This window comes from Pelodiscus sinensis, chromosome 8 (genome assembly GCF_052426305.1).
Source record: "Pelodiscus sinensis isolate ZL-2025 chromosome 8, ASM5242630v1, whole genome shotgun sequence".
NCBI classification, from domain to species: Eukaryota; Metazoa; Chordata; order Testudines; family Trionychidae; genus Pelodiscus; species Pelodiscus sinensis.
In genome coordinates, this window is record NC_143059.1 from 35,285,091 (window position 1) to 35,301,048 (window position 15,958).

Sequence of the window (15,958 nt, forward strand, 5' to 3'; positions counted from 1 at the left end):
ATACTTTAGATTTCCAGAAAGCTTTTGACAAGATACCTCACCAAAGTCTCTTAAGTAAAGTAAGTTGTCATGGGATAAGAGGGAAGGTCCTTCATGTATTGATAACTGGTTAAAAGACAGGAAACAAAGGATAGGAATAAATGGTAATTTTTCCGAGTGGAGAGAGGTAATTAGTGGGGTCCTTCAAGGGTCTGTCCTGGGACCCACCCTATTCAATTTATTAATAAATGATCTAGAGAAAGGGGTGAAGAGTGAGGTGTCAAAATTTGCAGATGATACTGAACTGCTCAAGATAGTTAAGACAAAAGCAGACGGTGAAGAGCTTCAAAAAGATCTCACTAAGTGACTGGTCTACAAAATGGCAAATGAAATCTAATGTAGATAAATGTAAAGTAATGCACATTGGAAAACATCCCAACTATATATACAATATGATGGAGACTAATTTGACTACAACTACTCAAGAGAGAGATGTTGGAGTCATTGTGGATAGTTCTCTGAAGATATCCACTCAGTGTGCAGTGGCAGTGAAAAAAACAAATAGAGTGTTAGGAGTCATTAAAAAAGGGATAGAGATGAAGACAGAGATTATTTTATTGCCTCTATATAAAACCATTGTATGTCCACGTCTTGAATACTGTGTACATATGTGGTTGCCTCATCTCAAAAAAGATATATTGGCATCGGAAAAGGATCAAAAAAGGGCAACAAAAATTATTAGAGGTTTGGAATGGGTCCCATATGAAGAGAGATTAAAAAGCTTGGACTTTTCAGTTTAGAAAGGAGGAGACTAAGGTATGATAGAGGTCTATAAAAATATGACTGGTATGGAAAAAGTGAATAAGGAAAATTTATTTACTTATTCCCACAATAGTAAGAACTAGAGGTCACCAAAGGAAATTAATAGATAGCAGGTTTAAAACAAATAAATGGAAGGTTTTCTTCACTCAGTGCACAGTCAACCCATGGAACTCCTTGTCAGAAGATGAGGTGAAGGCTAGAACTTTAACAGGGTTCAAAAAAGAGCTAGATTCATGGAGGTTAGGCCCATCAATGGCTATTAGCCAGGACTGGTAGGAATGGTATCTCTAACCTCTGTTTCTCTGGAAGTGGGTGACAGGGGAGGATCACATGGGGATTACGTGTTGTGATCCCTCCCTCTGGGGTATTGGACACTGTCGGCAGACAGGATACTGGGTTAGATAGACCTTTGGTCTGACCCAGTATGGCCTTATGTTAGTACTTCTCCCCTCATACCTGAACCGATTCACCAACTTCCCTCCCTTTCCCACTGCCTCCTCCCTCCCCATTACCATTGGGGAATTGAAATGTTACTGAGAAGGATTTCTCCTATAGGCATTACTGGGTGTTGAAGAAAACAGTAAATAAGACTCACATTTTGTGAGGTGAGAAGCACAAAGCTTTCTCTCTCCTTAGAATTTTTGTCTGAAAGTTGTTTTTTTCATTTCTGTGGGGGAGCAAATCTCACACTTTGACCCATCAGCTATTTCTCTGTGTTTAGAGGTGAATACAGAGGTGAATGGTGAAACAGATCTTTGTTATCTAGTAGTGATAGATTCTTCTAATTGTAAATCCAATCCAGGGCACCTTTGTGGTTTCCGGAGGTTTTACTGATCAGCCCCAAGTATGCAGAGAGTCCCTAGTATACAAAATCATAGAATAGAAGTTACCTGAATAAGCTATAACAAAGAAGTATCGAATGAACTGAGAGAAGATTCAGTAATAAAAATGCAGTGCTAAACCCATGAAAAAGAAATAAGCAGTACAAAGTAGAATGAAATAACTAAGCAGTAAGAACATAAAATTAGTTTATTGTTTACAGTGTTTTTAATGGTATCCCAATATTTTTGTCAAATTTTAATACTCAGATATGGCCATCTGGAAAGAAGTGGAAATGGGAGTGTAGGTTTTCAGATGGAGAGATGGTTGATATAAGATCTGTCTTGACAATGGTCAGAAATATAAAAGGAAGCCACATAATTCTTTTGATTTACAATAAAGAGATAAATATTTGAGTGTGAAGTTTGAAATATTTTAAATTGGGGTAATGGAAAATGCTGAGAAACTTCAGAGGGACTTAACCATGCTAAATGAATGAGTGAAGGCAGATGGAATTCAGTGTTGCTAAAAATACTTTAGAGAGCTTTGTCTGTATCAATTTAGGAAGAAAAACCTGAACATCATTTTAATGAAGACCTGTACTTAATGTACAGCTGCAGTAAAAAGTAAATAAGATGTTTCCAACAGAATTGTGTAGAGAATAATCCTTAAAATATCTTTGTATGAATCACAACATTCTAGATGAGTACTGCACTAACATCCATAGTACTTGTGAGTCCATCTCATTAAAAGATATTGCAGAATTAGAGGGGGTTCAGAAAAAAAGTGACAAATGATTAGGAGCTTGAGAAAAATCTCAGAGATTGAGAAGATAGAAAGACGGTTCTCCTTAGGAAGGAGGTGACTAGGAGGATCTGATAGAAGCTAATAGAAAAGGAGAGTCAAGAGCTTCTGTCTCACAGCATATGGGCATTTCATGAACTTGAAAGATAGCAAATTCAGAATGGATAAAAAGGAATGGTTTTTCACTGCACAAGTAATTGGATTACAGTTCGATGTTTATATGGCTAATAATATCTAGAGCTATAATTGCTAATTCAAAATTATTTTGGGATTGGATAAAAAACTTCATGCTGTGAACAATCACTGACCATTAGGATTATGAAGAAACATTTATGGGTTGGCAGATTATCCCACATCTGCCTACTGTGAGTTTGTTACGTCTTCCTTTAAAGCATCTGTTGTTACAGGCTGTAGTGTATTTAAAAATTGTGTTGGAATGGTAGGTGGTCACTTTAATTTCTAAGAGTTTTCCAGGCCCTGCTTATGTATCTCTCTCACTTTCTGAATGTAGTGTACTGTCCCATATAATGACACTGAGACCACTTACAGAGAGAATGAGTCTGCTCTACAGTCTTAGCTAAAAGCCGGTTGCTCTAAGTGTCAGAAATCTGAGGTTCGATTCTGTCTGCTAAACAACTGGGGTCTGTTGGAATTACATTTGCAGGCTAAAAGTGTGTGATCAGACTCTGAAAGGAGCCAGCTTCAAGGAAGCAGAGGAAGTTGTGCTTCTGTCTTAGGGAGCAAGCCCATTTTCTTTCTCTCTTTTGTACTATAGTTTTAAATGTTAAGGAATATTCATTTTACACTGCCACGTTCCAACTAGAACAGCTGTGCTTTTATCTAACTTATTTGGTTTGGTGGACTATGGTCCAGTAAAGAGGTACAGCTCTAATGAAACATTGCTTTTTGAGATCAGAAATATGAAAGCTGTAAAATCTATCATCCTTTCTTCCTAAAATATTTTTAAATGCTGGAAAAGTTTGTTTTTATTTTACGATCTATAAACCCACCTCAAGTCTACAATGGCCCAGGGTTTCTCACTTCGCTTCTAAGTGAGACCACTCTCTCACTGAGGGAACAGAAGTCGAAAGGGACAAAAGTTAGAGAACGTGGGCATTTAGTGAGATAAATGAGCTAATTGTGAAGTGAAATAGGAGACTAATGACAAAAAAAGCTAGCTAGAAATAGACAAGGAGATTAAATAATGGAGGGGTCTTCTTAATTCCTTTCCTGCCTCTGACTTTGCTGGGTGACCACTAAACCTGGCCATGGGAGCAGAGTACAAGAAGCAGCAGAGTTGGCTGTGGAACGGACACCGGGAGGAGAAAATTGTACTTTTCTCAATAGTGGTACATGCAATTACTCTATTCACACTACTTAAGTAATCTGTCTTTAAAAAATTCCTCTTCATAACAGTTCAGTCTATTACAGTACTCTAGAGCAATGCATGAGAGCTATGACATTTGCAGTTAATCCTTGGATAATATTTTGGAAAATATAATAATTGCATGAGAATTTGACAGCTTCTGGCACTTTCCATGGGGAGAGACATATTGCTAGAGCACTGAAAATATGCGGATATCCACTTCATATCTGCGGATATCCTCTAACACAGATGTGGATATCTATGGACCATCTTTGCAGATCATAGATTGGATGCAGATTCAAATTTTGTATCTTTGCAAGGCTCTACATTTTATATCTCTAAATCCACTCTGACAGTGATTTTCACAATTTATGGCTACACAAGACATTGCTCTTCCCCCTTGAAATTTGTTCTTTAAGAGAGAGAGGCCCTTCAGGAAAATTAATAGTGCCTTGCTTTGAATGATTCATACAGGTATTGTATCATTTAATGGGGGCTGTGTATTTCTGTGCTTTGCCCCTGGAGGTATACCACAAAATCTCAGAACTATACTTCTGAATGGCCTCAGGTCAAAATAAGAGCCCCCTCAATTCTGAGTTTTAAATATTTATGCACCTTTTTCATTTAATTTAGTACTTTCCATTCTGTGAAGGCTTGAGGTGCCCAACTTCTTTTGGAGACTTCCTTCCTTTTTTGTACAATAAGAAGTAATGTTTGCTGAACATATCTACATATCTAAGAGGTTCAAAAATGTAATGAAAGAACAATATTCAGGGTGGCTAACATTGGATAAGATAGTTACATTTCCCTTTCGTGTTGCCACCTCCATTTTTGGAGATATGCCTGGCAAGTATCTCAAAGTATTGTATTCTTAATTCTTGGGGAGAGAATATAGTAGTTAAATATTTGCCTTTATAGTTCCATCTTCACTTTCTTACTATATTAATATCTGTTACACGCAGATTAAGTAAAGGCAGAATAGAGTTGAGAATACACTTTCTGTAACTAGCTTTTTCACTTTCCATTGATTTTCAACTTATTTCTATTCAATTCATCCTGCATTACTGAAATACATCTTCAAATGTTGAGATATAGAGTACATGATGGTAGCTATGAATCTTATAGGGTATGTCTACACTACCCTCCTAGTTCGAACTAGGAGGGTAATGTAGGCATACCACACTCGCAAATGAAGCCCAGGATTTGAATTTCCCAGGCTTCATTTGCATAAGCGGGGCTCTGCCATTTTTAAATCCCTGCTCGTTCGAACCCTGTGCCGCGCGCCTACACGCGGCACGAACTAGGTAGTTCGAACTAGGCTTCCTAGTTTGAACTACCGTTACTCCTCATTCCAAGAGGAGTAACGGTAGTTCGAACTAGGAAGCCTAGTTCGACCTACCTAGTTCGTGCCGCGTGTAGCCGCGCGGCACAGGGTTCGAACGAGCGGGGATTTAAAAATAGCAGAGCCCCGCTTCTGCAAATGAAGCCCGGGAAATTCAAATCCCGGGCTTCATTTGTGAGTGCGGTATGCCTACATTACCCTCCTAGTTCGAACTAGCAGGGTAGTGTAGACATACCCATACAGAATGTCAAAGTAAGCAACTAACAACTCAGTTAATCCAACCACTACATTTGTTAAAAAAAGAACAATCCGTACTTTTAAATAATTTTGTCATCCGTAGAACTCAGAATCATTGGGCCCAGAGCAAGGTCTGGGATGGCCAACTCTGCACCTGTGGAAAAGGCAGGGCCTCAGACAGTCAGCCCTTAACACTGCGTAGACCATGGTGGGCTCCACCAAGCCTTCACAGCTGTGCAGAGTGGCATTCCAGCAGCAATTTAAAGAGGCCCAGGGCTCCAGACACTGCCGCAGCAGCAGCAGCAGCAGCAGCTGTGTGCTCCAGGCTCCAGGGCAATTGTTCCCTTTACATCTCCCTCCCCCTAACCAGTGGGCCTGTTCAGACTATACTTAAGGTAGTTTGTACGAGTATTTGCTCTTTTTTAACAGAAACAGGAACATAGCTTGCTGTGGGTGAACACTGGTCAGGCATTGAATGATGAAGTCTGCAACAGAAGAAGCTGGAATCAGGCCAGGTGGAACTCATATCCTGTAGCTAATGCTACATGTTCTGAACAAATGGATTATCGGAACTACTTCAACCAAGGTCAAAATGATACTCAAAGAGTTTCCTCTTTATTTTTAATTCCTCTCCATACTGGTTAGTAGTGGATACATTTAGGAAGAACACTAAGGATCATGTCTTCCCCTCAGAGAAGATCAGACAAAGAGATTTAGCATTTTTGCATATTTCTAATCTCAGAGTTAGAGCTGTACCTCTTCATTGCCAGCAGACCATTTTTTCCATCTACTATCACCAAATAGGAGGGACTTATTAACAATGACATTTTAAAACCTCTTGTTTTAAGATTCTTTGAGACTGTCCTTCCATTCTACATAAACGAGATCCTGCCAGATAGCATCTGAATCATATTTAGGCTTCTACATCGGTGGGAGAATTTACACTGCTAAAATCTGATTGTTGTAACATGAATAGAGCTGAAGCCAGGCTTCTCTTCAGGCTTCCGTTTGCTTGCCAAAATGAGTGGTCATGGCTAGTGTGAAGTCTTAGTTGATTTGGTTCAGACTTGGTGGCGGTGCTACTTGTAAACTGTAGCTATTCAGACTCAATAGCTTTCTGCAGGAGTCATGATAATTGAGAAGGCAGAATTAGTGTAGTTGGTTTTAAAAATTGTAACCAAAATATAATAATAAGCTTCACTATAAAATTAAGTTTTTGATTATGAGTTTTTTTTTCAGTGAAATTCAGGCTCCAGTTAAAGTAGGATTTTTATATTTATAGCACCTCCTCACCTCACATGAATTGAGGATATGATGCAGAAGACTTCTTTTGTCTTCACTGGGCTTTGATTCACTCTAACATAAATGCATGAAATAAAGTGAACATTCTTCAATGCTCAGAAAAAGAAATGTTGTGTTAGGTACTCATACCTGCAGCCCATACTGATTCACTGAAGTTTTCCCTGCAGTTTCAATTATACCTTCTTCCTCACTTTCTGCTACAAACTTCTTATAGTGTTGCTATGAAGTGCTAAACACCTCAAAGGTCCCTATGTTTTATTTACATAATTCTATCCAGTACTTAAGCCACGATCATGCTCCATGAACTATGCAAGTGGATGTGAGCTGCACAGCTCTTAGTGCAAGACAGGTGCTATATTTTCCATGGTATACTAGATTTGATGCCAAAGTGGGTTGCTTTGACATGAGATACTATATAAATAATAAAGATAATATAAACCTATTTACAGGCAGTCCCCGAGTTACGTGGATCCGACTTACGTCGGATCCCTACATACAAACAGGGGTTTTCTCGCTGAGGAGGACGCGGGCGCCGGGACCGTGGCATGTCTCAGCGGTCCTGCCGCCTGGGTCTCCCTGGTCTGCTGGGAGGGGGCGCAGCTAGTGCACCCCCCCCCAAGCAGACCAGGCTTTTCTCGCTGATGCCTGGGGTAGAGCAGCTGGGGCGCTGCCGGGTTGGTCCCACAGCGCCGCTCCTCGGCGCTACTGGACCAACCCGGCTGCACCCCAGCTGCTCTGCCCCAGGCGCCCCCAAGTCAGCCGCTGCTGAAACTGACCAGCGGCTGACTATAGGAAGCTTCCTGTAGTCAGCCGCTGGTCAGTTTCAGCAGTGGCTGACTTGGGGACGCCTGGGGCAGAGCAGCTGGGGTGCTGGCGGGTTGGTCCAGTAGCGCCGAGGTGCAGCACTGCGGGGACCTATCCGGCAGCGCCCCAGGTCCTCGGGCTTCCTGTAGTCAGCCCGCTGGTCAGTTTCAACAGCGGCTGAATCTGGATGCCAGTTCCGACTTGCATACAAATTCAACTTAAGAACAAACCTACAGTCCCTATCTTGTACGTAACCTGGGGACTGCCTGTATTAGCATATTTTTATCAAGTGTAATTATCAAGAGCCATGAAGTTCACCAGTCATCTTAAAGAGGGGCAGATCCTCCACAAGTATAATATGTCATAGCTCCATTCACGTCAGTTCATCCACACCAGTTAAGGATCTACCTGATTGACTTTTAGAATATTCATCATTAACCCCTGGAGCATCTTCTTCATTTTAATGATAAATGGTCTTGTGGTCGCTAATATATAAAAGATGAGTCGAGGCATTATCTTTAAGTTACATGAAAATTAACCATCAAGAACTTCATAATAAATGTGCATGCAAAATGTCTATTTTTTTCCTATATAAATCTCATATGAATTAACAGCCTAAGGTCAATATGAAGTTTTCTTCTGTGTTTATGGTAGATTCACTGAAACAGGCTGACTGTAAGAACTAATCTATAGCAGTGGTTCCCAACCTTTTTAACCATACAGACCCCTTTTCAATTTGTTAAAATTTTACAGATCCCAAGGGAGCGGTGGCCAGCACATCCCGTGGCCTGCACTGCTTTCTCAGCTCCCAACCCTCCGTCCCCTCACATGGAGCATACTGTGAGAAGGTTCTCGTGGACAAAGGCAGCTCCTGCTCTGGCACTCCACCCTTGGCTGGGCACAGAGCCCTGAGAAAGAAAAAGAAAAGAAAAGAAAAGGAAGGATTGGGCCCACTGTGGGACTGGGATGGGGGGAGAGGTCTGGAGCATAAACAGCATGGCAGCAGGAGGATGGATGGTGCCTCCTGAGGAATCAATATCCCATCCCGAGGGCAGAAGGCAGCATGTGTGCATCCACAAACAGCAAGCTTGGGTGAAAATTGCCTGGTGGAAAATCCCAGTCCTGCGGTGGGCCCTATCCTTACTTTTCCTTTCCTTTCCTAAACTTTCCGTGGACCCTCTACAGAGGGTCACAAACCCCCAAGGATCCACGGACCACAGGTTGGGAATCACTGATCTATAGCATCTGCCTGAAATCGTCCTACACTCTCTTTCTCAGTAATAGTCACTCCTTCTCTGGCTTGGGCATTCTAGTGTCAAACTGCATGGCATCAGTGGCAGAGCTTCATTACTCAGTATTCTATAGTATTAACTTTGCAAGCTATAAAATAATATTTTCTTTCTTAGCCGCCTTCTTAAAAATGGGAATAAAAATGTGTTAATCCTACAAAATGGTCTCAGATTACATCCAAAGTTGTTGGTTTTTCAATATGGCTGAGGTAATTTTTTTCATTGGACCAACTTCAGTTGATGAGAGACAAGTTTCCAAGCTTGTGCTCTTTCTCACATCTCTGTTTAAGCTCAAAAGTGTCTCTCTTTCTTTAAGAGAAGTAGGTTCAATAAAAGACATACTTACCTTGTCAAATCAGGTTCCTGCTCTAAAAATCACATGTTAAGGGAATCCTGGAGAAGAGAGAGAGCAACTTTACTAGTGCTCCTTGAGTCATCTAATCGTAGGTCTGAGAATGTTTAGCATCAAGCTAGAGCTTTGGCTCTTTCTTAAAATTGTTAGGTTCTTTGGTCTATTTAGGTTAGGTTGAAACGTTGGTTTAGATTCCCCTGGAATTTCTCAAAATCCAAAGAAAAGAGATGCCATATGACTTAATGTCATTAATCTCTTCTATGTAATTAAATCGTATCTGTTTGGCTCCATTGGTATAGCTAAATTCAGTTTGATTCTTAATCATGTAGCAGCTTCTACAATGATGAGTGCTTAGAAATGCTCAGAATAGAACCACAACTACTCATTCCAGTTCCACCTCTTGTTGTTGGCTGGTAAATGTTTTTTTTTTATCCATATTTATTACGTAAATTCAGTCCAGCCTTGTATCCTTTACTTCAACTTGTAACTGTACACTCCTAATCCACCACAGAATTCATATGATAGCCTGATCTAAACTAAATTAAATAGGTTTTGCAAATGGAATGCTTAAAATTTGCTTAAATGCAATAACCTTTGGCTATGGCAATGACAGTAATTCAGTTGTATTATATATACTCTTTATAATAATAAAGAATGTTGAATTTTCATCTCCAAAATCTTAGGAATCCAACTGAAGTTTATATTGTGCTCTAGCCAGTTACATGTATCCAGACTTCATTATGCATGCTACATTTTTAATGTCTTTGTTTACTATACAAATAACTGTAATCATACCTAGGGTGCCCAATTTACTTTTGCAGGCAAATGTTGTATAGCAGGTACTATCACCACAAAGATTATATGACATAATAACCAAGAATAAGGACTGACAGATTTTGGGGTTATCATTGTCATGTCAAGTGAAGGTTTGATTAGTATTCCAGCTAGTTTATATAGAAACCAATAATATGGGCCTGGAGTTCAAGTTGCTTATTATATTTATGCTGGTTAACTTTTTACACAAAATGAACAACATGGTGTCATTTGCAGCCCAGTTGTCCAAAGACTTTTGCATATTTTGACACTTTATAAAGCACTCATTTGCTGTGAAATGTATGTAAATTCATTCAGTCATATGCCACTCAATTACTTCCCGATCTGTCAGAATTCACATATAGCAATGTCTACTTCAACCGATTTTTTTTAAATATTTCATTTGATAAGAATAAATGACACAGCTGTTCTTTAAATGCCATTAGATGTATACTTCATTGTAAGCTAGAAGTAGTTCATTAGTTTCAATAACATGCAGAGCCCAATAAAAGAAATGAGAGTGCTGTATTGCCCCTCCCTGCCATAACTTTGTGCATGCATGAAAAAACAACTTATAAAAAACTGCTATGTACGTGATTGCTACCACCAGCCCAAGTAAGTGATCCCCATACCAGAAAGCCTCCAGCCAAACCCATCTTTCCTGGCCCACAGACTCTGCACGGATGGAATGGGGAGCCCTACTACCCAGAATTGCCACTACCATTCCAGGCAGCACATCCTTGGCTGCTGGCCCCCTGGGGAGGAGCCCCCATTGGAGCAGGTGATCCCAGTAATCCTCCTTCTTGACCTACAATCCCCCTGTCTTGAGTGCCCCACTCACCCACTCTCTTGTCCTGTCTCCTACAACCACACTCTCTGCCCTGAGCCCCATCATTAAAATAAAGCACGTACGAGTTCCTTTTAATTAACCTCTCCCCTGCCTACACACACACAACCATTCCTACAGTTAAGGACCCAAGCAACACCGTCTACATCTTCTAGTCTATATACATTTGAGAGAGTTTTTGTCTGTTCCCCAGCCAGGTGACATGGCCCTGAACCCCAGCTGTGCCTACTGCAGTTGCAGCAGTCATGGGCAGACCTTCTTACCTGGCTGCAAACTGCTGCAAGGGGGGGTTGCTGGGGTTGTCCTATCCCCTTAGGGCAGTCTGCATACTGAACCCCTCATCCCCATGCACATTTTCAGTGTACAGGGACATTACTGACCCGAGCAGCAGTAGGTGAATCTTCTAGTCACCTATAATCTCACATCTTGTGATTGTAGGAAAGTGTGCTGCAGTTGTCCATCCCCCCTGATTTTCTGACCTTCCACATCAGAAATCCCATACCTAAGACACATTTGGGTTACAGAGCAGTAACTGTTATAAACTGCACAACATTTGCCACCTTCCTACTTTCCTATTGCCACTTTCAGTGCATGTGCTAAGGCACTAAAATCTCTCACACAAATCTAATAAACTTCTAGTTCTATATTTTTAAATTTAAAATTCTAATATTTCCATTTCTACATATCATCCACAAGACAGAATGAATAAGTTCCATAGAAATCAGTGGACTATTTGGATTTATGGAAATACTAAACTGGTTTTAAGTTTGAGCATTGTAATGTGTTTTCCAGTTGTGTTCTTTTGATGTTGATTAAAAAAAAACCCTTAAACTAATCATGTAAGGTACTTGAAAACCAGTACATTCTGGGTATTTGGAAATATTTCTGCCTCTTTACTTTCACGTATTTCATAGAAGCATAGAAACTGTCATTTCAGGTTGAATCAAAATTTGTCTGTATCTTTAGATGTATTGTCAGTATGTTAGAAACCTGGCATTTTTGCTCAGAAAAAATGTAGGCTGTGTGCACTTAAAATGATCAAATATTTTAAAGAACAGAAATTGAATGTTCGATTTTTAATACAAATAATATATTTAATGATAGATATTAAAGGACTTATTTTCAAATGTTCGTAATGTAGCAAAAAATCTCAAATTCCTTCACAATGGATTGATATAAAAAGCAAAATGAAAGTTCCTTTCAAGAATATAGGAATTACTATACTAGAACAAGCCAAAGACCAAACAGCACGAATAGTGGGCAATGCCTTAAAAATCTAAAATCAAATTATCTGGGTGTAAGAGACTTTTTTTATGTAGCAGATGAATATATAACAACATTAAGTAGCTTCAAACTGGAAGTGAGAGGCAAATATTTAACTATGGTCATCCATCATCATAACCTGCTTTGTGGAAGACCAAGGTTGGTAGGACTGATTTCTTTAGGGTTCTTGGCTTAGTTAAATTTTTGGACTGCCATCCCCCTCAAGTGTAAAATTTTCAGAAGTGAGTGTGGATAATCTGTTTAACTTTTAATCAAGTGGAGTAAATTCTCCATCACCTGGAGTCTTTTAATTAAGTAATGCATGTTAAATGCTAACTACAGTAGACTTCCGATAATCCAGAACCTATGGGACCTAGGTGGTACCGGATTATCAGATATGCTGGACTATCAGGAGGTACTATAAACTGGTTATGTATATACTGTGTACATTATATACTGTATATAAAGTGTTCTTAACCCTTTTTATTGTACATACTGTATACAGTATACTGTAATGTTTTAGTTTTTTAAAGCCTTTTTTACCCTTTTTGCTCAGTTCAGCTGCTGCCGCTGTTACCTTGTGACTCATTTTTTGCCGAAGCTCACTCAACTAGGCTCTTGCCATTTTGATGCCGGACTATCAGGAGTGCCGGACTATTGGATGACGGACTATTGGAGTTTTACTATAGATAGAACTATTAGGCAATAATTTAGCAAACAGACAAAAGGAGAGGGGGAATAATAATCTGTATTAGATTAAAGCGTGATGCTAATTGAATGCCTCAGAAATAATGCATAATAGAGGGGCATATTGCAGTCCTTTTATTTTTTAAGATCTAGTTTTTATTTATTTATGCTACAATTTGTTTTTCTTTCATGGTTCTATTCAAAAATGAAATCTGCCCATGGATATTGTATATATGTCTGCACAACACTGTAAATCCAGGATTGGAATTTACAGTCAAGCCTAACCCAGGGCTCAGACCTTGAGTCCCCATACCCTATAGAAATGGAGGGCCAAAGCTTAAGTCAAACTGACACCCAGGGTTCAAACACTTTTCTTTTGCCACTTGGATGCAGCCCCACTGGACTTGTCCCCAGGGAGATTGCCAAAAGTATTGCCCAGTCGCATAGGCCAATTTGTATTATCTTTGAATCAGTCAAGTTGATGGATAGTTTTCCCACATTATTCCATGAACCAAAGGTTAGAGTGGTGGCATTTTGGAAGGGCACTAGGAAGTCTGGGATATGGGTGTTTAGACTCAGACCTCTTAATAAAGTTTAGATGATGAAGTCTCAGCTTGGGAGTCCAGGGTTCATCCATCCTAGCCTGTGTTTACAAAAGAATGTAGATACTTGAGCTCTAAATTAGCAAACCCAAAGTCTACTAACTCATGGCTGATGGCAGACAGGGAGCCTGTCTGAGGGTCCCATTGGGCTTCTGGGTGAGAGCCACCTAGATAAACACCTCTTCACAAAAGCCTGCCTCTGGCACATCACCCCTTCCCACACCCCAACTTCTTGCCCCAGGTCACCACCCAAATCTATACCATCCTCTTCCCCACTCCATGTCATAACTCCCTCTTGGACCCTGCAATTCCTCATATATCCCGCCCCCAAAATGCTCTTCTGCATCCATACCACCTTCAAAACCCTACACCCTACTTCACCCAAACTGCCTCTCAGACACTACACCCTCACCTGCACTCTAATCCCATACCCTGAGCTCTCTTTTGCACCCAGCCTCCCTCCCAGACCCTGCACCCACTTTGTAGAAAAGTGTGGCCCTTGACCACTTACTAAAATCCTGGAGTGTCTTCCCCATCAAAAATTATTGCCCACCCGATCTAGATAGTGGGTCTAATCACCAACATAAAACTGACAGTGTTGTTTATAAAAAGTCTCTTCCAGAAACCTCAGGAATAATTTAAACTTTAATTAGACAAAATAGGCCATTGGAAGTAGAATGTCTTTTTTTTTTAAAAAAATCAATAAAATCCAAAATATTTTTAAAATAAAAGTTAATTATACTTTTCTCTGTAGTATACCTCTATGAACATATTTTCTTTTATTTGTGTTTTTTTCTTGCAGGCACTATCCTTGTGGACAGTATGCTGATAAAAGGGACAGCAGGAGGGACTGATCCCACTATTGAGCTATCATTGAAGGACAACATTGATTACTGGGTGATCCTGGATCCCATCAGCCAGAGATTGTACCTAAACAGTACCGGACGACTTCTGGACAGAGATGTTAGTTTATTTCCCAGACTTTTTTTTCCTAAATCTAAATTCACTCTTGACCAGGGAAGGAAGCAGTTGATAGTTAGAAATGGAAAGTTTGCTAGTGGTAACTAGAAAAAAAAAAGTAAAGTAGTAAGAGGATCTAGGAGATAGAAGCATTCTGATTAGCTGTTTTATAGACACAACTGAGATTATCCTTTATGTTGTGAGACAGAAGACATCTCTGCATCTATTTTACATTAATGGTATTTCATGATGTTATTGATACATTCAACAGCATGGAAGTTCACATTTACATGCTGTATCTACACAGTAAAATACATTCAGTAATGTATTTCAGTGCCATATATTGTTGCATATTCCCTTACTTTTTTTTTAATGTTCAAGATTTATCATAGACACAATAATTGCAAGGAAATGAAAAATGCAAATAGTTTTCTTTTTAGAAGATATGGAAAGGGTACTTGGACAAGTTAGCATGGTTACTGATGTTAATTTGTTATCTGTAACAGATGTCTATCAAGATACATTCCTAAAAGTTTTTGTAACAAATAGGTTGAGATTATAGTTATGAAGAGAGGTATGAGACAGTGAAAATAAAGTAATGAATGTCCTAAATGCAACTTTCAAAAAAAATCAAGGTAGATTTTTTTCCTCTGCCACGCATCTTTATTTTTGTTTTTAAAATATTTTTGTTTTCTGATTCTGGATAGAAGCAGAAGTGCTGAAATATCTCTCTCATGAGAGTCCTCCCTTGGAGCACTTCTGGTCCTGCCAGAAGCAAGAAGTAACAAAAATATTGTGAGAATTTAGACTTGTGAGACTTTGAGCCCAATTATTTAGACCTAAGCAGAACTCAGAAGATTTGGATAAGCATCCAAATATATAATATGTTGTGTTCTGCTTACTCAGAACACCAGTTTATACCTTGTGTTGCTTCCCTGAGTTTAGTTCTTACACTTCTTAAAGGAGAATTATCATGCCAAATTTGTTGTGTAAAAACAAACTTGCAAAACTTCTAAAAACAAATCAGTTCTCCCTTTGTGTTTGCTCACCAGTCATTGTAGTAGTGTGTTAATTATGTCAAATATGGGACACCTGGTAAAACTGCTCTAATTTCAGTGAGTTCAGCATCAATCAATCAGAGCTATCACACAAACGTTCAAAATAGCATTAATTCACTGAGCCCCCATTAAAAGACAAATCTATCTCTATATCGTAGAAATGTTCACCTGTCTGTCCATCTGATTGTGAGTCCATTTGTTTACCAATGCCTCCTAAAGTAGGTGTGGGTGATAAAATTGTGGTCATTCACCAGGGTTAGCCCTGTGAACTCCTGCTGTTCTAAGTGCACCTCCACAGGTGATCCCAGCTCCCTTTAGCCAGGAACAGTGGTCTGTGGCCAATGGGATCTGTGATCTCCTGTACTTGAGGGGACACAGGTAAATGCAGTGGTGTGGGGGCATGCCAGGGGCTAATCCTGGCAGACTGGATCTGGCCTGTGGGCTGGTATTTGCCCACCCTTGTCCTAAATGGTAACAGTCACCGCCCTGCCAGCCATCAGTCCTGGAATTGTGGCCGCCTTGAGACCACCCCGGGGCTAGACAGCGCAGCTCCATCTCCCAAGTATAGTAGAGGCCAAGGATGGGGACTATGCTCCACAAGGAGTTGCCGGG

The 15,958-nt window shown here is 39.9% G+C and overlaps 1 protein-coding gene across 11 annotated transcripts in view; it reads left to right on the forward strand.

Moving 5' to 3' along the window:
* Window positions 1–15,958, forward strand: part of PCDH15 (protocadherin related 15) — a 1,468,744-nt gene that overhangs the window by 917,531 nt on the left and 535,255 nt on the right. For all 11 annotated transcript variants that reach the window (XM_075935032.2, XM_075935036.2, XM_075935034.2 and 8 more), the window contains one exon: window positions 14,131–14,291. In XM_075935032.2, the coding sequence (XP_075791147.2) occupies window positions 14,131–14,291 (161 nt within the window). The remainder of the gene's footprint in view (window positions 1–14,130; window positions 14,292–15,958) is intronic.